The sequence below is a fragment of the Aquarana catesbeiana genome, linkage group LG03 (assembly GCF_042186555.1).
Source record: "Aquarana catesbeiana isolate 2022-GZ linkage group LG03, ASM4218655v1, whole genome shotgun sequence".
NCBI lineage: Eukaryota > Metazoa > Chordata > Amphibia > Anura > Ranidae > Aquarana > Aquarana catesbeiana.
Window position 1 is genome coordinate 423241388 of NC_133326.1, and position 24101 is coordinate 423265488.

The 24101-nt window shown below is 44.6% G+C and overlaps 1 protein-coding gene across 2 annotated transcripts in view; it reads right to left on the reverse strand.

Moving 5' to 3' along the window:
* The window catches only part of LOC141132411 (A disintegrin and metalloproteinase with thrombospondin motifs 2-like), a 1679109-nt gene that overhangs the window by 291172 nt on the left and 1363836 nt on the right, over positions 1–24101 (reverse strand). For both annotated transcript variants that reach the window (XM_073620760.1, XM_073620761.1), the window contains exon 18: positions 3181–3313. In XM_073620760.1, the coding sequence (XP_073476861.1) occupies positions 3181–3313 (133 nt within the window). The remainder of the gene's footprint in view (positions 1–3180; positions 3314–24101) is intronic.

Below are 24101 nucleotides of genomic sequence, written 5' to 3' on the forward strand. Positions count from 1 at the left end.
TATAGTGTTAGATTTATTTAAGGTTATTTAAGGTTGAATGTCACGTGTGTTCAATTTAAAGTACCAATGCACCACTTTGTGCTTGCACTTTATTACATAGTTACATAGTTGGTAAGGTTGAATAAAGACACCAATCTATCCAGTTCAACCTGAGTGAGTGTGGGTGCGTGTCCCTATTCCTGTACATTGTGTCTCATTAAGATGCTCATCTATTATTATTATTTATTTAAGGTACCCATATGGCGCCGCCAATTTTACGCAGAGCTCCACACATACATCGCACACGCACATCGGTCCCTACCCTCAAGGAGCCCACAATCCAAGGTTCCCAACTCACACCGATATACTGGGGCCAGTTTTGGACAGAAGCCAATAACCTACCAGCATGTTTTTGGAGTGTGGGAGGAAACCAGAGTACCTGGAGAAAACCCATGCAGGCAAAGGGAGAACATGCAAACTCCAGGCAGGTAGTGTGGTGGTTGGGATTCGAGCCAGCGACCCTCATTACTGCTAGGCAAGAGTGCTACCCACTACACCACTGTGCGCCCCCATTGCTTTTTATATGCCATTGTTTTTTGTCCAATTAATTGTTTCTATGCCATTGTTTTTTGTCATATATATATATATATATATATATATATATATATATATATATATATACATATCCAGTAAAACCTTGGATTATGAGCATAATTCGTTCCAGAAACATGCTGGTAATCCAAAGCACTTGTATATCAAAGCAAATTTCCCCATACGAAATAATGGGAACTCAGATGATTCATTCTACAACCATTTATTCATAGGTCCTTCAGTTTATAGTCCTTATAAAAAGAATATAGCAATGTGACCAGGTTGTGTAACCATAAAATGTCTATCCACAAATGGCAGCCTCCACAAGGGGATTAGAAGCAAAATCAGCAGGCGCTACATAGTAGTAAAGAGAAGAGAGGCGCCTCTAAGTGTAGCAATATGTTGCTAAATGTTGTACCTTCATTAAATGTAACCATATTCCTACACTTAGAGGTAACTTTCTTCTTTTTTATACTCAGTTGTGACATGACGCTACTTGTATATCAAGACATCGCTTTTATATCAAGTCAAAATTTATTTTAAAATTTTGCTCATCTTGCAAAACGCACTCAAACCAAGTTACTCTCAAACCAAGGTTTTACTGTATACAGTATCAGGGGGAAGAGAGGGAAAATATGTGGAAGTACATTAGTGGTTGATAATGGCTGGAAGCGTGCGGTTAGGAGTCTTATAAGCGCTACGGTGGAAGAAAAGACCGGCAAATTTAATCACTTAAAGACCAGGCATTTTCTGGCACTTTTTGTCTACATGTGAAAATCAGTTTTTGTTTTTTTTTTGCTAGAAAATTTGTTAGAACCCCCAAACATTATATATATATATATATATATATATATATATATATATATATATATATATATATATATATATATATATATATATATATATATATATATATATATATATATATATAAAGCAGAGGCCCCAGAGAATAAATTGGTGGGTTTTGCAATTTTTTATGTCACCCGGAATTTGCGCATCGGTTTTTCAAATGCAGTTTTTGGGGAAAAAAATACACTTTTTAAAATTTTAATGCAAAAAAACACAATACATAACCCAATTTGTTTGTAAAATATAAAAGATGATGTCATGCCAGGTAAATAGATATCAAACATATCACGCTTTAAAATTGTGCATGCTGGTGACAAACGATGGAAAATTTACTATCCATAGGGGACGCTTTAAAAGCCTTTATAGGTTACCACTTCATATGTACAGAGGTGGTCTAGTATTAGAATTACTGCCCATATGATCTGACATTTGTGGTGATACCTCACATGTGTGGGATGATCACAGTTTGCATGCGTTCGGGACCAACGGATGCGTTCGCCTTTTTTTTTTATCCCTTTTTATTGCTGTCACAAGGATTGTAAACATCCCCTGTGACAGCAATAGGCACGTTACAGGTACTCTTTATGGAGGGACCTAGGGTCTATAAGACCCCAAATCCCTCCTTTGCACTTGAATGCATTCAAAACGCCAAGATCCACATTTTTGAATACTTTCAATTTTTTTTAAACTGACGCCTTTAAGATTCCAGTAAATCAGAAGTGATGTCATGACATCGCTTGCGAGTTACCATATCCAAGACCCTATCAAAGCCTATTCCAGCTTTCTTCGAGTCTCCAGCCAGCCGGCGGACGTTCCGGCTGGTCGCTCTGGATGGGAGAGCCCAGGCGAGTGGCAGTAGAAGGGGGGATAGTCCTCTCCCGCTGCTTGTCCGCTCTAAACAATGGTACCTGGGCGATGCCTGCATCTGCAGGCATCACTCCGGTACAACCACTTGAAGTCAAATGACCTACAGGTTAGTAATTTGGCGGCAAGTGGTTAAATATTTAAATGCTATAATACTTTTATCTATGAGGCTGAATGGCTGTATAGCCAGGAAATGGTATGCAAAGGTATAGGGAAATCCTTCCCACTTTGTCCATGGCGCTAGTCCCATATAGGGCAGGCTTCACAGTCGCAGTGAGCATACTCCTGGAAAGTGTCTTCAGGGTCTGGGTGCCATAAGAAAGCACCATGGCACTGGACCTGTATAGCATCCTGCTGGTAACTCACTCATTGCCCCGCGTGCCAATGTGAGTGCTGAACTCAAGATTCCTTGCTCTAATCGAACATTGCAGATTGGCCTGCTATCTTGAACCAGGGTGCAGCTCCCAAGGTATACACTAAGGATAACTGGTAACTTTCAGTTGTATCTTGAAAAAAGTGTCAGTTAAAAAATAAAAAGGAAAACAAATCTCCAACATGTGAAGGGGTCCATCATCTAAGGATACTAGCAACCGGAGCCTTATGGAGTGTGCATGGTTATGGGGATACAGTGGGAGTGGACTCAGCAAAACTTTACCTGTGTCCAGTCAGGAAAGTAGGCATTATGTGAAAGTAGCATCATATAACCCATAGTCTGATTATCAAATCTAGTTTCCTGCACTGTATGATTTGGATATATGGATTTCTGTAAACTAAAGTTTTGCTTCAACAATATGAAAAATCTGAATCCAATACAAACAAGAAAATAAATATACAGTTACAAATTTAAAAGGATGCTGATAGGAAGAAATATGAAATTAGGTTCAGACAAAGACTCACATGGGTTGTGAACACTCTTGAAGATTACATGTTCTGCGAATAGGTTTTAGTTTCAGGATAGATTCACACATCTTCTTATTCACCATTTTGTGGTCCGACTTCCTTCGACAGCCATATTTTGTGAATTGATAGCCTACAAAACAGCATAATTTTTACTTACAGAACTTGTGTATATTGAGAACATGGCAAGGTATAAATTAACACTAAAAGTACAAAGAGAAGCCAGGGGAAAAATGTATTTGTGATTCTGGAAACGGTATATAAAGGCCAAACAAAACAATTGCAAAATTTCACATTACTACTACTACAGTACATGAATGTACCAGCAAAGTATGCAAATAGGTCAACAAAATACTTTTTGGCAAATGTAGACATCTTAGAAAAATAAAGTAAACCTATAGTGAAGTTAAGCTTTGTAATCTGCTACTGTAAAAGCAATTACTCCAGACTTCTGCAAAACACAGACTCTACATGCAGGCAGTTGAAAATGTTTACTATTACTTAACAGAGGTAGATAACATAGTTGAACTTTGTACACTTGCAGCTTTCCACCTGGCCCATGTAGATAAACAGCTGTACAGGAGCAGCGCCTATGCAGGTGGACATACCTACTGTATATGCAGCAGCAGTGCAGTAGCACTGATCCGCTGTGTCACTCTGACACAGCGGATCACAGATCAGGGTACAGGGCCAATTTACAAGATCACAGATCAGGGTACATGGCCTGTACTCACCATGGTCTGTTTATTGACCACGTTTCTGCCCAGTGTCTGGACTTATTCTTTGCCTGTTTGCTGACACTGCCTGAAATGACTCATCTGCATGTCTGACTAATGACATTCCTGTGAGACACTAGCCCCAGCCATCCCCCCTGTGAGCAACTGCATTCCTGGAACCACAGGAGTGGCTATTTGTGATGGACCCCGGTACTCAAGAAAAGTACATCCATCGTATAAGCTTCCCTTGCCCGGAAGCTGATACCAGATCCAGCATCCCACCCAGTCACTAGTCGGGGCACGGCATAGGGTGGTGAAAAACATAAGAGTGTTAATTGAAACACAGCACAAAAAGATATACACTCTGGGACAATCCCCACTTCTTTGTGTAATGACACAGGGTGGGGTAAACTGTATGTCCAGAAACATGAGCAGTGCTGTCTCTTGGCCTAGGCCAACAAGGCCCAGGCCTAGGGCAGCACTCTGCGGGAGGGTCTGCAAAAAAGCCATCCCCTGCGTGAAAAAAAAGGATTTTTATAACAGCTTACCTGTAAAATCCTTTTCTTGGAATACATCATGGGACACAGAGCACCATAGTAATCACTATGTGGGTATATAGGCACCTTCAGGTGATGGACACTGGTATACCCAATACAGGAAGTTCACATCCTATATGTATGTCCTACCAGGAGTACCTCACTTTTTTAGTAAAGCAATATACCTAAACCCCAAAAAGAGGGGAGGGACCTCTGTGTCCCATGATGTACTCCAAGAAAAGGATTTTACAGGTAAGCTGCTATAAAAATCCTATTTTCTTTATCGTACATCATGGGACACAGAGCACCATAGTAATCACTATGTGGGACGTCTCATAACAATGCTATTTGAGGGGAGGGAGACAACCCGTAGGGCACCCCCAGACTTGAGGACCTATACTGCTGCCTGCAGCACACTGCACCCAAAGGCGATATCCTCATACCTCCTCACATCCACCTCATAAAATTTGGTGAATGTATGTACTGAAGACCAAGTTGCGGCCTTACAGATCTGAGCCATGGAGGCCTGGTGACGCACTGCCCAAGAAGCACTAACCAACCTGGTAAAGTGCGCTTTGACTTGAAAAGGTGGAATCTTACCCTTTAAATCATAAGTCTGAATTAGAACTTGCCAAATCCACTTAGCGACAGTGGATTTCGATACTGCCTGTCCTTTCTTAGGACCCTCTGGCAGTACAAATAAGACATCAGTCTTCCGAATCTGAGCAGTTGTCTTTAAATATACTTTCACCGCTCTCATCACATCAAATGTAGTGACTTCTCTTCCCTGGAACATGGTTTTGGAAAAAAACAATGGCAGGACAATATCTTGGTCCAGGTGAAAACCTGAGACCACTTTTGGCAAAAAATCTAGACGAGGGCGTAACACCACTCTGTCCTCATGAATAATCAAGTATGGCTCTTTACAAGAAAGAGTAGCCAATTCCGAAACCCTCCTTGCTGAGGATATAACAAACAAGAACACCAGCTTCCTTGTCAGAAGAACTAAGGGAATATGCTGTATCGGTTCAAATGGCTGTTTTTGTAACACTGACAAAACTAAGTTCAAGTCCCAAGGGATCAAAGGTGATTTAACTGGCGGATTAATCCGCATCACCCCTTGCATAAAACCCCGGACTAAAGAATTTGATGCAAGCGCTCTTTGAAATAAGACCGATAAAGCTGAGACTTGTCCCTTAATAGTACTCAAGGCCAACTTCATCTCTACCCCTAATTGCAGAAAGGCAAGAATTCTGCCTATGATATATCTCCGAGGGTGCCAACCCTTGGATTCACACCAGGAAACATAAGCCCTTCAGACTCTATAATATATAGTTCTGGAAGCTGGCTTCCTTGCATTAATCAAAGTAGAGATAACTGACCCGGAAAGCCCACGTTTCTTCAGAATGTGGGTTTCAATAGCCAAGCCGTTAAATTTAGCGTCCGTAAGGTAGGATGGAATATCGGCCCCTGTGAAAGTAGGTCTGGCCGTAGTGGAAGGGACCATGGATCCTCCACCGCCATCTTTACGATTTCTGCATACCAGGACCATGTTGGGGCTACCAGAATTACCGGCTTTTTTTCCAGCTTGATCCTGCAAAGAAGTTATGGCAGCAACTGAATAGGGGGGATGCATAAATCAGTGAGAACTGATCCCACGAGGTCACCAATGCAACTGTCCCGCATGTAAGTGGATCCCTTGTCCTGGACACAAAGTTGACTAACTTCCTGTTGAATCTGGACGCTAGAAGATCTACATCTGGAGTCCCCCATCTTTGGCAAACAGCCCGAAAAATGTCTGGGTGAAGAGACCATTCCCCCAGGAATAACTGCTGGCGACTAAGGTATTCCACCTGCCAATTCTCTACTCCCAGAATGAAGACTGCCAATAGGCATGGAACATTCCTTTCTGCCCAAGTTAGAATATGGTTTTCCTCTGTCTGCGCTGCAAGACTCTTGGTGACCCCTTGGTGATTGATATAGGCCACAGCTGTGGCATTGTCAAAACCTGAAAGTCCAGGCCTTCAGAGCCAGACACACTGCCCGAATCTCTAGGATGTTGATGGGCAAGGCTCTGGGCATAGGGAACCTCTTCGAATGAAGCCACCATCTTTCCAAACAACCTCATGCAAAGGCGAATGGAGGGATCTCCTTTGGACCTGACCATCCGCACAAACTCCCTTATGGAGTTGATTTTTTCCTGAGGCAAGAACACCTTTTTCTGGGCTGTGTCTATGATCAGACCCAAGTATTCCAGCCTTTTTAGCTGTTTTAAGGAAGATTTCTCTAGGTTAAGAATTCAACCCAGATTTTCCAGGTAGCTGGTTGTAATGTGTACGCTTTGCTCCAACTGAGCCACCGACTGGTCTATTAGCAACAGATCATCTAGGTACACCAAGACTGTTATGCCCTGTGCCCCTAACCTGGCTAGAGGTGGGTCCAGCACTTTTGTGAACACACAGGGTGCTGTAGCTAGCCCGAAGGGCAAGGCTACAAACCGAAAATGCTGCTGCTCTGCTTCAAACCGCAGAAATTTTTGGTGAGCGGGAAATATAGGGACATGCAGATATGCATCCCTGATGTTGATAGATGCCAGAAGTTCTCCTCCTTGTAGGATAGAAACTACTGACCTGATCGACTCCATGGGAAAGGAGCGGATCTTCAGGAACTGATTTAGATTCTTTAGATCTAGAATGGGTCTAACATCTCCATTCGGTTTTGGTACCGTAAAGAGGTTTTAATAAAACCCCAAACCGGATCTGTATGATCACCCCCTGAGCCAGTAATCGGTCTAATGCCCGAAACAGAGATTGCCTTTTCCCTGGATCTTTGGGAACATTTGATCTCAGAAAACGAGATGGTGGAAACTCCCAAAATTAGAGACACAGTGGAGATGATCCATCTGTTCTGAATTTCCTCTTGCCAGACTTCTGAGTATTGCAGAAGTCTTCCCCCCACTTTGGCGAGGGGGGGTGCCTCTTCATAATGAGGCTTTAGAATTCTGCTTTGCAGATTTCCGGCCCCAGGTCTTCTTCTGTGCCTGGGCCTGACCCTGAGGCTTTCCTCTAGAGTCTGACGGTGGAGGCCGTTGCCACTGCCTAGAGGCGGATGCCCCTGGCCCAGGGGAAAGAGTCCGTTTAAATGAAGGACGTTTATACATTCTTTTGACTGGCAAAAGAGTACTCTTCCCACTAGAAATCGTTTGGATGTATTTGTCCAAATCCTCCCCAAATAGTCGATCCCCATAAAAAGGTAAACTAGTCAGAAGCCTTTTGCAAGGTGCTTCGGCTGACCTATTTTTTAACCATAGGATCCTACGCATGTGTACTAGCACAAGCACAAGGCGGGACGCCTGGTGAATAGAGTCTTTCATGGCCTCTATGGCAAAACATAGCGCCCTTGGTAGTTTGGCCAAATCGCGGGCCTGTTGTGCAGGAACCTCCTTAAGGGCCTGTCTAACCTGGTCCTTTAGGGACTGACAGTTGCCTATTGCCGCAACTGCAGGCTGAGTAAGTGCACCTGCCAAAGAAAAAGAGGATTTTAACAGAAATTCCAATCTTTTATCAGTTGGATCTTTAAGCATTTGTGCATTGTCTACTGGGCAAGTTAGATTATTATTCACACTGGAAATTGCAGTGTCAACTGCTGGTACCTTCCATCTTTTGGTGAATTTCTCCTCCATGGGATAGAGTGCTGTGAATCTCTTTGGAGGGAGAAAATGCTTATCTGGCTGATCCCATTCAGTATAAATAAGCTTTTCTAATAATGCATGTACAGGAAACGCATGAAAAGGCTGTGAACGTTTTAAGGAACCTAAAGAAGAAACAGAACTATCAGCTGACTCCTCTAGGGGTAGCTTAAAAGAGGCACGAACCATCTCTGTAAGAGATTGTACCAGCAATTTCTCATATTGCGAGGCTGAAAAAGGTTCATCTAACGTTGTTTCCTCTGCAGAGGAGTAATCGGTTTGCCTTTCTTCCTGATCGCCTGAGGGTAACACCTCATCCTCTACTCACTGTTCCCTTGGTAAGGGGATATAACACGCTTCCTATCCTTTTGGATAGAGGATGCGATTAAAGTCGCTAATCTTCCTTCTAGGCCCTGCAGGGCGGAGGAAAACGCATCTTCGGTCACGTATACAGGGGCTGAAATGTTGTATGCAAATGTTATTTCCTGTACTGGAAATGCCTGCATCAACCTTATGTGCCCCCATCGCTCCTGTGTCCTGTGTATCAGGCTGCAGCTGTTAGCTGTGAAGTGTCTGTCTCTTATGCCCAGTGCCTGTGCTGTGTGCTCCTCGTGGACTTACATCCTGCACATGGCGCCATGCCTTAAGCCACACCCTTAGCCACGCCCCTTCTCTTTATATCAAGCCATAGTCCATGCATGTGCGGACGTCATATGACGCGCTCCTTGAGCGAGAAGGGAGAGAAAGGAGGGCTGGGGAGGCGGGAATTTTAAAAAACTTCTTGGGGGAAAAAATTTCTTAAACATATAAAGCCGCCGCCGCACCCTCCGAGGAGGGGGATACAAGCTACTGTTGTACCTCCCTTCCCCCAGGGGGAAATGTTCTGGATGAGGAATCCCCCCTGGCTTGCTGAAACCACACACGTGCTGTTTAGCTGGGACTCTGAGCTGACTGAGAGCAACGTACTAAGGTATGCATTTACTCCCTCTAGTGGAGACTTTAGACATGACAACATATTTACTTATGGAAGAAAAAAGCATAGGTGGACTTTTTACAGTTCCTAGGCTTCTTCCCTTATCCTCGCTGCAGGATACTGCTGTAACAGACAGATCCAAACTTCCTCCATCACGGTGGGCTGTGTTAGCAAACCTTCAAGGACCGGGTCCCTATTATAGGGGTTCATCTACCTGACTCCTGGCCACTGGTTGCTAGACCTGCCTGGCGTCTAGCCACCAGTGATGTCAAGCCTGCGACTCCCTCCCTGCCCACCAATCAAAGCGGCGGAGGACTTAACTTCATCCTCCTCCAGCACGGAGGGGCTCAAAGCATCTGCCCGGCCTCTTGAGCTGAGCCCCGCCCCTTTGTCATGGTCCTGGAGAGTCCACCGTTGGTCCGGTGGCGGTGGGGTGCAGGGAGGCGGCATTTTCAAATAGCAGAAGGGAGGCCCTGGCAGCTGGGAAGAGGCTGACAGCTTGCCATAACCAAGAACATGGAAGGGATTGAGAGAAGACTACTCCTCACCGCCACCCTGACTTGAGCAGCATCCCCAGCACCTCCCAGAGTGGCAGAGTGGCAGAGCCTGCACTCCAACTCCTCTCCCAGCTGTGACTGTCCTGGAACAGGAAGACAGGCTGACGGAGGACGGGTGTGAGGTAGGTGCATCACACACACCTACCAACAGAGACAGGAGCTGCCTGGGACAGTCACAGGGGGCGACAGTAGGGACTGAAGGAAGGGCTAGGGGATCTCTCTCTTTCACCCCCCACAACCACTCCCTCTCTCTCCCACCCCCCCTCTCTCACCCCCCTCTTTCCCACCCCCACACACCCAACGCCCTCTCTCTCCCACCCCCACACCCCCTCTCTCTCTCTCCCACCCCCTCTCCCACCCTACCCCCCACCTCTCTCTCCCACCCCCACACACCCATCCCCCACTCTCTCCAACCCCCCTCTCTCCCTCCCATCCCCACACACCCATCCCCCTGTCTCTCCCACCCCCATGCACCCACTTCTCCTCCCTCTCACACCCCCTCTCTCTCCCACCCCCCTCTCACACTCCTCCACACCCCTCTCACACCCCCACACACCCACCCTCCTCTCTCCCACCCCCCTCTCACACCCACCCTCCTCTCTCCCACCCCCCTCTCACACCCCCACACACCCACCCACTCTCTCTCTCCCACCTCACACACCTACACCCCTCTCTCGCCCACCCCCACACACCCACCCCCTCTCTCTCACACCCCATCCCCCTCTCTCTCACACAACCACCCCCTCTCTCTCCCACCCCCACACCCCCCTCTCTCTCCCTACCACACCCCCCCTCTCTCCCCCACCCCTCACTCTCTCCCTCCCCCTCACACCCACCCCCCTCTCTCTCTCCCACCCCACACTTTCACTTCCCCTCCCTCTCACATCCCCCTGAATTCAGAAGATGCAGTCAATCCACTTGTTGGTAATATTTTTTCCAGATTGGATGAACTGGATCACCACATGGATCAGTTTGCCGTGGCCAGTTCCATAGCTCACCTGGAATCTCCCACTGTGGCTGCCCCGTTACAACCTATGTTTCTGGCCGACCCTGCTGCAGCTCCAGTCTCTGTGCAGGCACCCGCCTTGAGTTTTACCTCTATAAGAGGTATGTGATGTTACGCTCTGCTTCCCCCCGCATTTTGGAGGTGATCCAGTCCAATGCAGAGGGTTTCTCAACCAGGTTGAGATATAATTTGAGATGCTGCCCCAGGTAGTTTCCCACGGACAGAAGCAAAGTAGGTTTCATGATATCTTTGCTTTCTGAGAGAGCCTTGGCCTGAGTAAACCCTCTATGGGAGACGCAAAAACCTGTTGTCTTGAGCTACCCTGAGTTTGTGGCTTTGTTTAAAAGGGTATTTGACATTCCCGCATGCTCCGCTTCTGCTGCCAAGTGCCTTGTGTCCATCGAACAGAGTACGAGAACTGTTTCCGACTACGCCATTGAATTCCGTACTCTGGCAGCAGAGGTTGCGTGGAACAATTAGGCCCTCTTGGCTGCTTTTTCTCATGGCCTCTCGGATACCATCAAGGATGAGATAGCAGCCTGAGATATACCCACTGAGCTGGAGAAGTTGATCACGTTTGCCATCCTCATTGACGCCAGACTCAGAGAAAGACTCTGTTTTAAGGAGTGCTTGTGGAAGCCTCCTGTACATTTGTCTCCGAGCTTTGCAGTCCCACCTGTGCCTCCCTCACCTCCCATGCCTCCTGGTACAGAGTCGGTCAGTGAAGGTGAACTCATGCACTTGAGTTTCACGCGTCTCTCTATGGATGAAAGAACCTTTAGGAGGAGGGAGAGATTGTGCCTTTATTGTGGCCAGGCAGGTCACTTTTTGAAGTCTTGTCCTACCCATCCAGGAAACGCCAGAACCTTAAGGTCCTGTCATGGACAGACCTTTGGTGGCGTTGTTTCCTCCCCAGTTATCCAGAAGGATAAGCCCCTGGTTCCAGTTACCCTTTCTTGGGCTGAGTCAACCGTCGAGATACAGGCTCTAATCGACTCTGGGGCTGCAGGCCTGTTCATTGATGCTATTTTGTATTTAAGCACTCGATTCCGCTGCAGCTGTGTGACACTCCACTTGCCATTGAGGCTCTTGATGGGAGACCTCTACAGCCTGCCCATGTGACTCATGAGATGGTTCCATTGTCCATGGCCGCAGGGGCCCTTCACCATGAGATAATCCAATTCCAAGTTATTTCCTCAACTAAGTTTCCGCTGGTTATTGGTTATCCTTGTTTACAGAGGCACAACCCCTCTTTTGATTGGCTTTGTGCTGAGGTTCTCTCCTGGTTACTACAATGCAGTGAGACATGCTTCCAGAAGGTAGTCAAGGTCCTGTGCACCTCTCCACTCTCCTCCCTGCCGGAGGAGTACCACGATTTTAGTGATATCTTTGACAAAGGTCAAGCCGGTAGTTTGCCTCTACACTGGCCGTATGATTGCGCAATTGACCTTCAACCTGGTGCCATACCCCCTCGTGGCCGGGTTTACCCTTTTTCTGTCTTGGAGGATAAGGCCATGGAGGAGTATGTTGCAGACGCACTTTCTTGAGGTTTCATCCACAAATCCTTGTCTCCTGCTGGTTTCTTCTTTGTGAAGAAGAGGAGTGGTGAATTGAGACCTTGTATTGATTATAGGGGTCTCAATCGTTTCACGATTAAGAATGCCTATCCGATTCCGTTGATTACGGAATTATTTGACCGCCTCAAGGGAGCAACTATTTTCATGAAGCTTGATTTGAGGGGGGCATACAATCTCGTGAGAATTAAGGAGGGCGACGAGTGGAAAACTATGTTTAATACCAGAACAGGCCATTATGAGTACCTCGTAATGCCTTTTGGCCTTTGTAACGCCCCGTCAATTTTCCAGGAACTTATTAACGATGTCCTCTGAGATTTGTTGCAGTTATGTGTGGTGGTTTATCTCGATGATTTCCTCATATTTTTCAAGTCCCTGGAGAGCTACCACACAGATGTCTGTCGTGTGCTTCAGAAACTAAGAGTGAACAATCTCTATTGTAAACTGGAGAAGTGCAAGTTCCATTGTGAACAGGTTAAATTCTTGGGTTATTTCATTTCCACTGCTGGTTTTTTGATGGACCCAGAGAAACTTTCAGCAGTTCTACAGTGGCCCCGACCCATGGGTTTACGTCCTCTGCGGTGTTTCCAGGGCTTTGCCAACTATTATCTGAGTGTTATTCATAACTTCTCGTCTCTGGTTAAGTCCTTACTGATATGACCAGAAAGGATGGTGACCCACAGAGTTGGTCTCCGGAGTCGTTTATGGCCTTTGAGAGTCTCAAGGCTGCCTTTGTTTTTGCTCCTGTGTTGGCACATCCTGATCCTACGTTACCTTTTATCCTTGAGGTTAATGCTTCTGAGACTGGTGTTGGTGCCCTTCTGTCTCAATGTCCTACCTCTGAGAGCGCTATGCATCCTTGTGTCTACTTTTCCAAGAAATTGTCACGTGCGGGGTGAAATTATGAGATTGGTGACAGAGAGCTGTTGGCGATCATTTTAGCCCTGAAAGAATGGAGACATCTCCTCGAAGGTACCACTGTGCCGGTTCTCATTCTTACTGACCATAAGAAGCTCACATTCTTGTCTGAGGCTAAACGCCTCTATCCCAGAAGGGCACAATGGGCTCTTTTCTTTTCTTTTGTCAAGTTTCAATTACATTGTCTCATTTTTACCCGGTACTAAGAATGTAAGGGCTGACGCCTTGTCACGCCAATTTTCCTCCACTTCTAAATTGGAGTCGGTTCCGGTTCCTGTGATTCCTCCTGATCGTATTCTGGTTATGGATCACACCAGTCTCACTTCTCCTTTGGGTGACAAAATTCTTGCTGCTCAGGTCCATGCTCCTCCTGAGAAACCTTGTGACCGCTGCTTTGTCCCAGAGAGTCTCCGTACTGCTGTGCTCCAGACTTACCATTCTCCCAAGGCTGCTGGCCACCCTGGGAAGAATAAACTCTTTTGGACCATTTCCCAACCATTCTGGTGGCCTAGTCAACGTGCTGATGTAACTGCCTTTGAGCTGCCGGTTCCGTGTGTGCTCAGAGTAAGACTCCACGAAACCTTCCAGTGGGCCTCCTACAACCCATACCCAATGGAGAGAGGCCCTGGACCCACCTGTCTATGGATTTCATTGTGGAGTTAACCAACTCCCAAGGCAACACAGTTATCCTTATGGTGGTTGAGCGGTTCTCGAAAATGTCCCATTGTATTCCACTTAAGTTGCCCACTTCTAAGGAACTGGCTTCCATTTTTGCTCGGGAGAGCTTACATGGGCTACCCAAGGTGATTGTCTCGGACAGGGGTAGTCAGTTTGTGTCCCGGTTCTGGCGAGCCTTTTGTGCACAGCTGGGAATTCAGCTTGCTTTCCCCTCTGTATATCACCCGCAGTCTAATGGGGCCGCAGAACGAGCCAATCAGTCCTTGGAGAAATTCCTACGTTGCTATATTTCTGACCATCATAACTGACCATCATAACAACTGGTCAGACCTATTACCGTGGGCAGAGTTTGCTCACAACAGTGACTTGAATTCTGCTTCCCAATTGTTCCCGTTAATGGCGAATTATGGTTTCCAACCTTCCATGTTGCCTGACTCGTTTGGCCATGGGTGGGCGAGCGGTTTCAGGCATGTATGTCCCAGTGGTGGGGAGGCAGCCTGCTTATGCCCAGGAGGGAACATCTAGCATAGTGCAGTCGACTGGCAAGGTCTGGAGTCTTCAGCAATTTCCTCCATGGCAGCGTTTTTTGTGTGTACTTGTATACAGCATCCTCCTTACCCCCCTTTCTTGTTTGCTTTAGTCCCTGGCATTAGTTCAGCCTTCTATGACGTCTGGAGCACTTCCACATTCCAGGACGCTGTCTCCCTTCCTGTTTGCAGCCGAGGCGAGCCTCTGCCCATGTGCAAAACCATGGGTGAACCCAAGGCTTGGATCTCGTGAATGCGCAGCTCGGCGGAAGGCCTGGCAGCCGTGCAGGCACCTGACATGGGGTCGCTATGGCACAGGCGTGAGCAGGGCACAGGTGCTACTGTCCTATGTGGATTCATTGATGGCACAGGGAGCCGTGGTGCCTGTCCCAAAAGGCAAAGAATTCCAAGGGGTGTACTCCCCTCTCTTCCTAAAAATGGCTCATGGCTCCCTGTGATAGACTTAACCTACTCAAACAAGTTTTTAAAGCATGAAAGATTCAAAATGGAGACTGTCTACCATCCAGCAAGCCATGCAGCCAGGCGAAATAACAAAAAAATACAAGCGCGCCACCAATAACTATGTATCTGAATACAATGTATACAACTACATTTCCGTGATTCACCACTATTCTCGTGAAGAAATGTTTTAAAAAAATAGATACATTTTTCAAACTAGCTGAAATATCTTGTTTATGCAAAGTGTTTATATGTCATAAATAAGGAGCAACTAATTTACTCCATTTACTTTTACTTATACCAATGGGTTAAACGAATAACTATTGCTTCATGAATCAGCATGGATTCATGAAGAATCGTTCTTGCCAAACCAATCTATTAACCTTCTATGAGGAGGTGAGTTGCCATCTAGATAAAGGAAGGCCCGTAGACGTGGTGTATCTGGATTTTGCAAAAGCATTTGACACAGTTCCCCATAAACGTTTACTGTACAAAATAAGGTGCGTTGGCATGGACCATAGGGTGAGTACATGGATTGAAAACTGGCTACAAGGGCGTGTTCAGAGGGTGGTGATAAATGGGGAGTACTCAGAATGGTCAGGGGTGGGTAGTGGGGTTCCCCAGGGTTCTGTGCTGGGACCAATCCTATTTAATTTGTTCATAAACGACCTGGAGGATGGGATAAACAGTTCAATCTCTGTATTTGCAGACGGTACTAAGCTAAGCAGGGCAATAACTTCTCCGCAGGATGTGGAAATCTTGCAAAAAGACCTGAACAAATTAATGGGGTGGGCGACTACATGGCAAATGAGGTTCAATGTAGAAAAATGTAAAATAATGCATTTGGGTGGCAAAAATATGAATGCAATCTATACACTGGGGGGAGAACCTCTGGGGGAATCTAGGATGGAAAAGGACCTGGGGGTCCTAGTGGATGATAGGCTCAGCAATGGCATGCAATGCCAAGCTGCTGCTAATAAAGCAAACAGAATATTGGCATGCATTAAAAGGGGGATCAACTGCAGAGATAAAACGATAATTCTCCCGCTTTACAAGACTCTGGTCCGCCCGCACCTGGAGTATGCTGTCCAGTTCTGGGCACCAGTCCTCAGGAGGGACGTACTGGAAATGGAGCGAGTACAAAGAAGGGCAACAAAGCTAATAAAGGGTCTGGAGGATCTTAGTTATGAGGAAAGGTTGCGAGCACTGAACTTATTCTCTCTGGAGAAGAGACGCTTGAGAGGGGATATGATTTCAATTTACAAATACTGTACTGGTGACCCCACAATAGGGATAAAACTTTTTCGCAGAAGAGAGTTTAATAAGACTCGTGGCCACTAATTACAATTAGAAGAAAAGAGGTTTAACCTTAAACTACGTAGAGGGTTCTTTACTGTAAGAGCGGCAAGGATGTGGAATTCCCTTCCACAGGCGGTGGTCTCAGCGGGGAGCATTGATAGCTTCAAGAAACTATTAGATAAGCACCTGAATGACTGCAATATACAGGGATATGTAATGTAATACTGACACATAATCACACACATAGGTTGGACTTGATGGACTTGTGTCTTTTTTCAACCTAACCTACTATGTAACTATGTAACTATTCAAATGGTGAAATATAAGTAAAAAGTTACCAAGTGCCTATTAAAACTGGTGCTTATGTGAAAAAAATCAATTGTATAGATCTATGCGTTCATAATCTTTCAACACACCAATTAAATTACTTGTTCCTCTTTAAAGAAATAGCAGAAATAAACACCCTTGTGATGTGTCATAAAAGATAAAGTCCATATGAGGATATCTTGTATTGTAGATTAATCATGAATCTTCTGCTTTGGAACAAATAAATGATCTTCCCGCTATAGGTAAAGTAGAGATGCTCGCTTACCGAATCTGTAGGATCTCAAATTATAGAGATCTTAAAGGCTTGTTGCATTCACCTGCCGGCATCTGTGATCTCCACCTGGGTAGTAATCCAGAAAGTTTTTCCTGTTTTTCTTCAATGGAATAACCAAAAGACACTTTCTTTGGGTTCAGGTGTTAAACTTCCACAGCTGTGGGAGGGAAGGTCAATTATCTTCCCTCAATCCTCCACACATCCAGACCCCTCAATGAAAACAAAACGGGGGAAACTCCATAGTGTAGATGTAAAAATGTATTACAAGTCACTTGTAATTCCACAGCAATTGCACACAGCACTAAGAACACAGCATTTCGGAAACTGCAAGCCAAAAAGTCAAATCAAATTGCACAGCAACATCACCGCAAATAGTGCACAGCAAAGGGAACTGGATAAAAATGTTTCACAGGCAGCAGAGGGTTGAGCCTTCTCACTGCATAGGGAAAAAATGAATAAAATGTGATGGCATCACAGCCACTTGCTCCATCCAAAGGATTTTTATTTTTATTTGCGGTGATGTTGCTGTGCAATTTGATTTGACTTTTTGGCTTGCAGTTTCCGAAATGCTGTGTTCTTAGTGCTGTGTGCAATTGCTGTGGAATTACAAGTGACTTTTAATAAATTTTTGCATCTACACTATGGATTTTCCCCCGTTTTGTTTTCATTGAGGGGTCTGGATGTGTGGAGGATTGAGGGAAGATAACTGACCTTCCCTCCCACAGCTGTGGAAGTTTAAAACCTGAACCCAAAGAAAGTGTCTTTTGGTTATTCCACTGAAGAAAAACAGGAAAAACTTTCTGGATTACTACCCAGGTGGAGATCACAGATGCCGGCAGGCGAATGCAACAAGCCTTTAAGATCTCTATAATTTGAGATCCTACAGATTCGGTAAGCGAGCATTTCTACTTTACCTATAGCAGGAAGATCATTTATTTGTTTGTTCCAAAGCAGAAGATTCATGATTGAGCTACAATACAAGATATCCTCATATGGACTTTAACTTTTATGACACATCACAAGGGTGTTTATTTCTGCTATTTTTTTAAAGAGGAACAAGTAATTTAATTGGTGTGTTGAAAGATTATGAACGCATAGATCTATACAATCGATTTTTTTCACATAAGCACCAGTTTTAATTCAGTAAATTTTTATTAAATTTTCAAAAGGAATAAAGTACAGACATAAACAGAAAAAGTTTAAGATCATGTTAAATACAAAATCGTATAACAAAGAATTGGTGAATGATTTACTATGAAGCTACATAAATCACACTACATCCGTACAGAAAGTGAGGCTATCTCGTTAAATGATCAGCTGGAGCATCGCCCCCTCAACCAGACACCCCATCCGGGAGCAAGCTGTGTCCGAAGGAGGGAGACAACACGGCCAACCCCACCACATGCTCAGAGGAGTTAGGATCCATAGTTAAGTGTGTTATAGACTTCATGAAAAAATTTTTTATAACCGTCTAATAACTTGTTGGATATATCTACCACTCTTATAAACTTGTAAGTTATATCCTGGTTAACCAACATAAGGAGCAGGAAATTTTAGGGAAAGGAAAAAGGAATGGGGCTTCACGTGTACCCAGATATCTCTGATCAAGACCTATTATATGTATGCTCTTAAACCACCTGTATATATGGAATTTGTTTTACACCTCTCCTTGGTGAGCTCTCCATGGAGACCACCGCTTGAAAAATTTGACTAGCATGCCATGTTTGTACGCCATAATTTGTTCAAAGGAGTAAGTCTCCGAAATGAGATTTATTACTTCACTTACATTCGGGGCCATATCTGATTTTCACTTCCGCATAAGTGTTAAACGTGCGGCAAAAAGTGTATGCATGACCAAGTGTCTAAGATCTGGGGGAAATTTTTCTGTTCCAATGCTTAGGATAGCCAGCTTGATGTCGGGCCTAGATATAAACCCAGTCAATTTAGTTATAAGTTTAAACACTGAGTTCCAGTAACTGCGCACATTAGGGCAGTACCACAACATGTGAGATAATGTGCCCACTAGACCACAATTCCGCCAGCATTGATTGGATTTCTCGGCCTTGAATTTAGCCAACAAGTAAAGTGTGTGTAGTACCACCTAAGGTGTAACTTCTGTGCCATCTCCCAATACGTGGAGCATTTCGAGGTAGACAGGTTATGCACAATCGCTTTTTGCCACTGGGTCTCCATGATGGTGACACCAAGTTCTGCAGCCCATTTCCTCAAGGGGTTTGATACTTTAAAGTCAAGTTTGTCATGTAGGCAATTATAGAAAAAGGAAATGCCCCTTCGTTTGGGGTTCAAAGATGACCAAAATTTCCACGCTTCTTGGGAAATCTCTATTTCTGATATCGTATTAGGCAGTAATGTGGATTTTATTTGGGCATATGTTAGGAATTCTCCTTTTGGCAAAGTAAAGCTTGAGGACAATTTTTCGTAGGGAATGAGTTTACCTTTCCTAAGAATTGTTGGTATATCATTTATCCCCTTTGCTTCCCATCTAGGAGTTGCTATATTGGGGTTAATGAATCTCAATGCTCCCAAATGGATCGGGACCTTTATTTGCTATTCGAATGGTTACCGATTTGTAAAAAATGTTTCCATGCTAGTATGGAGACCGATATTGTAGGATGATCCATGCCAATTTTGATATTAGGGGATATTGCAATGGCATGTAAAAGAGATTGCAGGCTCCCTAATGGTATTGCCTCCTGCTCTAGGGAACACCATGGTTTTGTGTTTGGTTGTGTAAACCAGAATCTAAGTTGGTCTAGCAAAGTGGCTGTATAGTAATCTTGAATGTCGGGCACCCCCATTCCACCCACCCTTCTATGCCTACGTAGTATATCATGGGCGCATCTAGATTTACCATTGGACCAGAGGAATTTGGAAATAATTTTCCTTATATTTGAGAAGAAGGTGAGTGGGATTTGAATTGGCAGTGTCCTAAAGACATACAAAATCTTGGGAAGTATAGACATTTTAAATGCTGCTAGACGACCCGCCCATGACAAATATTGTTTACCCATTTTAGAGGTGTCTTTTTGGGTTTCTGTTAGTAATGGGGCAACATTTTCCTTGTATAAGTTGGATAAGGGATAAGTCAATGTAACTCCTAAATATGATAATGAGTTGGAGGCCCAAGGGTAAGAGAACTGGGATTGTAAGGTGCTCTTCAGATAATTATCAATATTTATTCCTAGGATATTTGATTTGGATTCGTTTACTTTATAGTAAGAGATTGCATTGAATTCATTAAGGACCTGGTGAACAGCTGGTAATAATCGTGCTGGATCATCTAATGTCAATATAATGTCATCCGCAAAAAGTGTTATTGAGTGTGGTTCCCCTCCTGCCATTATACCTTTGATGTCAATATGGGACCTAATTCTCTCCGCCAGGGGTTCCATTACCAATGCAAAAATGAGCAGAGACTCGTGCCATTTGAGATTGTGAAGTTTTTAGAAAATAGCCCCTCTGTGTATACATATGCTGAGGGGACTGTATATAAAGCTGTAATGGCTGAAAAGATCTCACCTCGGATACCGAATTTCTCCAGTACCCTGGACAGGTAACCCCAATGGACCCTATCGAAGGCCTTCTCGGAGTCTAGCGTCAATAGTAGAGAAGGCCTTCGAAAGGATCCAGCTTTGTGCATGAGATCTACGACCCGTCTTGTGGCGTCCGGGGCCTGACGGCCCTGCACAAATCCCACCTGGTCTGGCTTTACAAGGGTGGGTACAAAGGACTGCAGTCTGGTGGATATAATTTTGGCATAAATCTTTAGGTCAACGTTCAATAACGATATAGGCCTAAAGTTTTGTACCTGTGTAGAGTCTTTGCCCGGTTTTGGTAGAGTGATTATATTTGCAGTCAACATTTCTGCCGGGAAGGAAGCCCTAGACACAGCGGCGTTGTACACCTCCTCTAAGTGTTTAGATAATATATGGTGGAACAGGTGATAGTATTCGGATGTAAATCCGTCCGGGCCAGGGGCCTTGTTATGTGGGAGTGTTTGAATAGCTTTAAGAATTTCTCTTTGTGTAAAAGGCTTGTTCAAAATTAACCTATCTTCTGATGACAATGAAGGCAGGGTTACTGAGTTCAAAAACTCGTCTATTAGATTTGGCGTGGGTTGTGGTGCACCTGCTTGGTTTTTTAAGTTATACAGTGAGCTATAATATGCACTGAAGGCGTCTGCCATATCTTGTGGGTTTAATAATTTCTCACCTGTATGGGGGTGGTAGAGGTAAGGCAATTTTTGTTTAAACGTTCTATCTCTGAGTTGGTGGGCTAGCAGTTTACCCGCTTTATTGCCATGAATGTAAAAATTTGCTTTTAGAGATTTTACCTGTGAGTGGTGCTGACTCAGTAGAATGTTTCTAAGGTCTAGTCTTGCTTGATTAAGTTGTGTTAGAGTATGAGGTAATGGGTTTTGTTTATGGTATTGTTCTAAATGTTTTATAGAGGTTAGTGTATCATTCAGCCTCCTAGCTCTGGAGCTCTGCTGTATTAAAATACCACGTATGAATGCCTTGTGAGTGTTCCACAATGTGAAGGGGTCTTCTGTGGACGAGGCATTCAGATCGAAAAATTCTCGTAGCGCTTGTTGTATCTGATGCTTGTGCTCAGGGCGAGCCATCAGCACAGCATCATTACGCCATCTGTTTGCTCTCGTCCCCAGCCCCCCTCCCCAACCGTGATAGACACCGTACGTGGTCTGACCACGTGATGTTACCTATTTCTGACCTCTGTATGTTCTGTAAAAGAAACTTATCTGTTAAAAAAAAGTCAATACGGGTGTAGGTTTTGTGAGCATGAGAAAAAAAAGTAAAATCCTTTTCTGTGGCGTGTTGACATCGCCATACATCGAATAAAGAGGAGGAGTCCAAGAAATTTGACAGGGTTGCTCTATGGGACCGACTCGGCGAGGAAACAGAAGTGTCCATCTGACGATTTGCAATGGCATTGAGGTCACCGCACATCACAATGTGCCCCTGACAGATAGGTTGTGCCTTCTTCCAAATTTTTCTTATTGAGGAGATTGGTCTGACATTTGGTAGGTAGACATTGATAATAGAGTATAGCACATTATTTATTTGACATATTAGAATTAAGTAACGACCCTGCGGATCCGATACTTGTGAGATCAACGTGAAAGCGACAGTGTCCTTAACTGCAATTAAAACTCCCCTTTTCTTGGAGGAAGCGTTAGCTTGATACACATGGGGGAACTTCTTGTGGTGGAAAACAGGAGGTTTCTGTGAAGAAAAATGTGTCTCCTGTAAGCAGAGAATGTCACAGTTGAGCCTTTGCGCCTCTTTCCATACCATATGACGTTTAGCGGGACTGTTTAAGCCTTTAACGTTTAAAGAAGAAATTTTAAACTGCATCTTGCAGGGTATCAACCTTGGTGGCACCAAAAGGTGACCCAGTAGAGATTGCACTGCCAGCGGTCATTATGCAATGTATCCTGACACTAGGCGTATGGTCCAGGCTGCGGAGCGTTTTCAAGCAGTGGGAGGTGAAGAAGTATGAAGATCGAGTATCTGGGTGAGGGAAAGACAGTTTGTATGGTAAGAAACAGAATACAGAATTCCGTTTGGAATTAACTAACCAAAACGGGAAACAGAAAAAAAAGTATGATTCCAGCCGGAATCTGAGCTGAGTGTAAACCGCAACTTTCTGGGGAGCAACTGCAACCGTAAAATATCAATGACTATTGTATGTACAATACAAGCTCGCCGGAGCCATAGTAGCTTAGGTATGTTATGAGTCATACAGGCCTGTGTTTGGTGGAGGATGTTCGCTTTTGCAATTCTTGATGAGGAGGTGACGATCCTTCTGATGTGGAATTTTCAGCTTCTTGGATTTGCCAACCTCGTAGTAAGCGGATGCCATCTGCTAAAGAATTAATCGTGTACAATCTATCATCTTTAGTAATGAGGAGTTTAGCCGGATACCTCCATTGATAGGAGATGTGGTGGTTCCTTAGTGGTTTCGTTATAGTGGCCAGCTGCCTACGTTGCTGTGTGGTGTGCACTGACAGGTCAATAAACAAAAGTGATTGTAGTTGTTCTGGAAGTTGATCCACTTGCCAGAAAGCAGCCATTAATTTTTCTTTAGTTTGGTAGAAATGTATACGAGCGATGGTGTCTCTGGGTAGGTGAGCAGGAATATTTTTCGGTTTTGGAAGTCTATGAATTCGATCAATTAGTAAATCCTCTAAAGGGAGTTCTGGCAAGGCTGCTTTCATCACATCTGTGAAAAAGGGCACCAGATCAGCCTGATTAACCGACTCCGGGACCCCTCTGATTTTTACATTATTGCGCCTGGAGCGGTCCTCCAGGTCTGCAATTTTCGACTTCATCCACATAATGTCATCTTCCTGAGCGTTATGGGAATCAATCACATTGTTAATAGTGGAAGCAAAATCCCCCATTTTATCCTCTATATGCGTCACTCTATTACCGATTTCTGTCACATCTGATTTAAACTGCTGGGCTAGTGACAAAATGTCTGCATGGAGGGTGCTTCTCAGGGATACCAACATGTCTTTCAATGTTGTGTCTAGCACTGGTTGATTTGCAGTGGGGAACTCTGATATGGAGTTTTGGAGCTCCCTGGTGTCGTCAAGGGAGCCTGCCATATCACTTACCTCCAGGACAGAGTCAGATGGCTCCTGTTGCTTGTACTTAGCCTTAACTGGGCTGGAGGAGCATGAGGAGGATTGTGAGGTCCGTCCACTTGCCTGTGGAGAGCGGCAAAAGTCCTGGGATAAATGCTGCAAGCATCTCTCCGTTGTGCTAGGGAAGCCGCGCTTGTTGTTATGAGGCTTGCCGGTGCCATCTTGGATGGAGGAGCCGCGAGGCTGTGAGTAAAAGTCTGTCATTTTCCTGGACATGCTGTGTTCTTTTTTCCTGCGGGCCATGTACTGTGGTTGTGCCTGACCTGGATGTGACTTAAACCGCTGGGTTTTCTGGCACTGTACGAGCGCTGTGAGCTCCGGCGAGTTGGCTGTACACAGAGCAGCAGTATCAAGCGGCCATCTCCCGTGCTAGCCGGCCACGCCCCCCAAGCACCAGTTTTAATAGGCACAAGGAACAAGTAATTTAATTGGTGTGTTGAAAGATTATGAACGCATAGATCTATACAATTGATTTTTTTCACATAAGCACCAGTTTTAATAGGCACTTGGTAACTTTTTACTTATATTTCACCATTTGAATAGTTATTTGTTTAACCCATTGGTATAAGTAAAAGTAAATGGAGTAAATTAGTTGCTCCTTATTTATGACATATAAACACTTTGCATAAACAAGATATTTCAGCTAGTTTGAAAAATGTATCTATTTTTTTAAAACATTTCTTCACGAGAATAGTGGT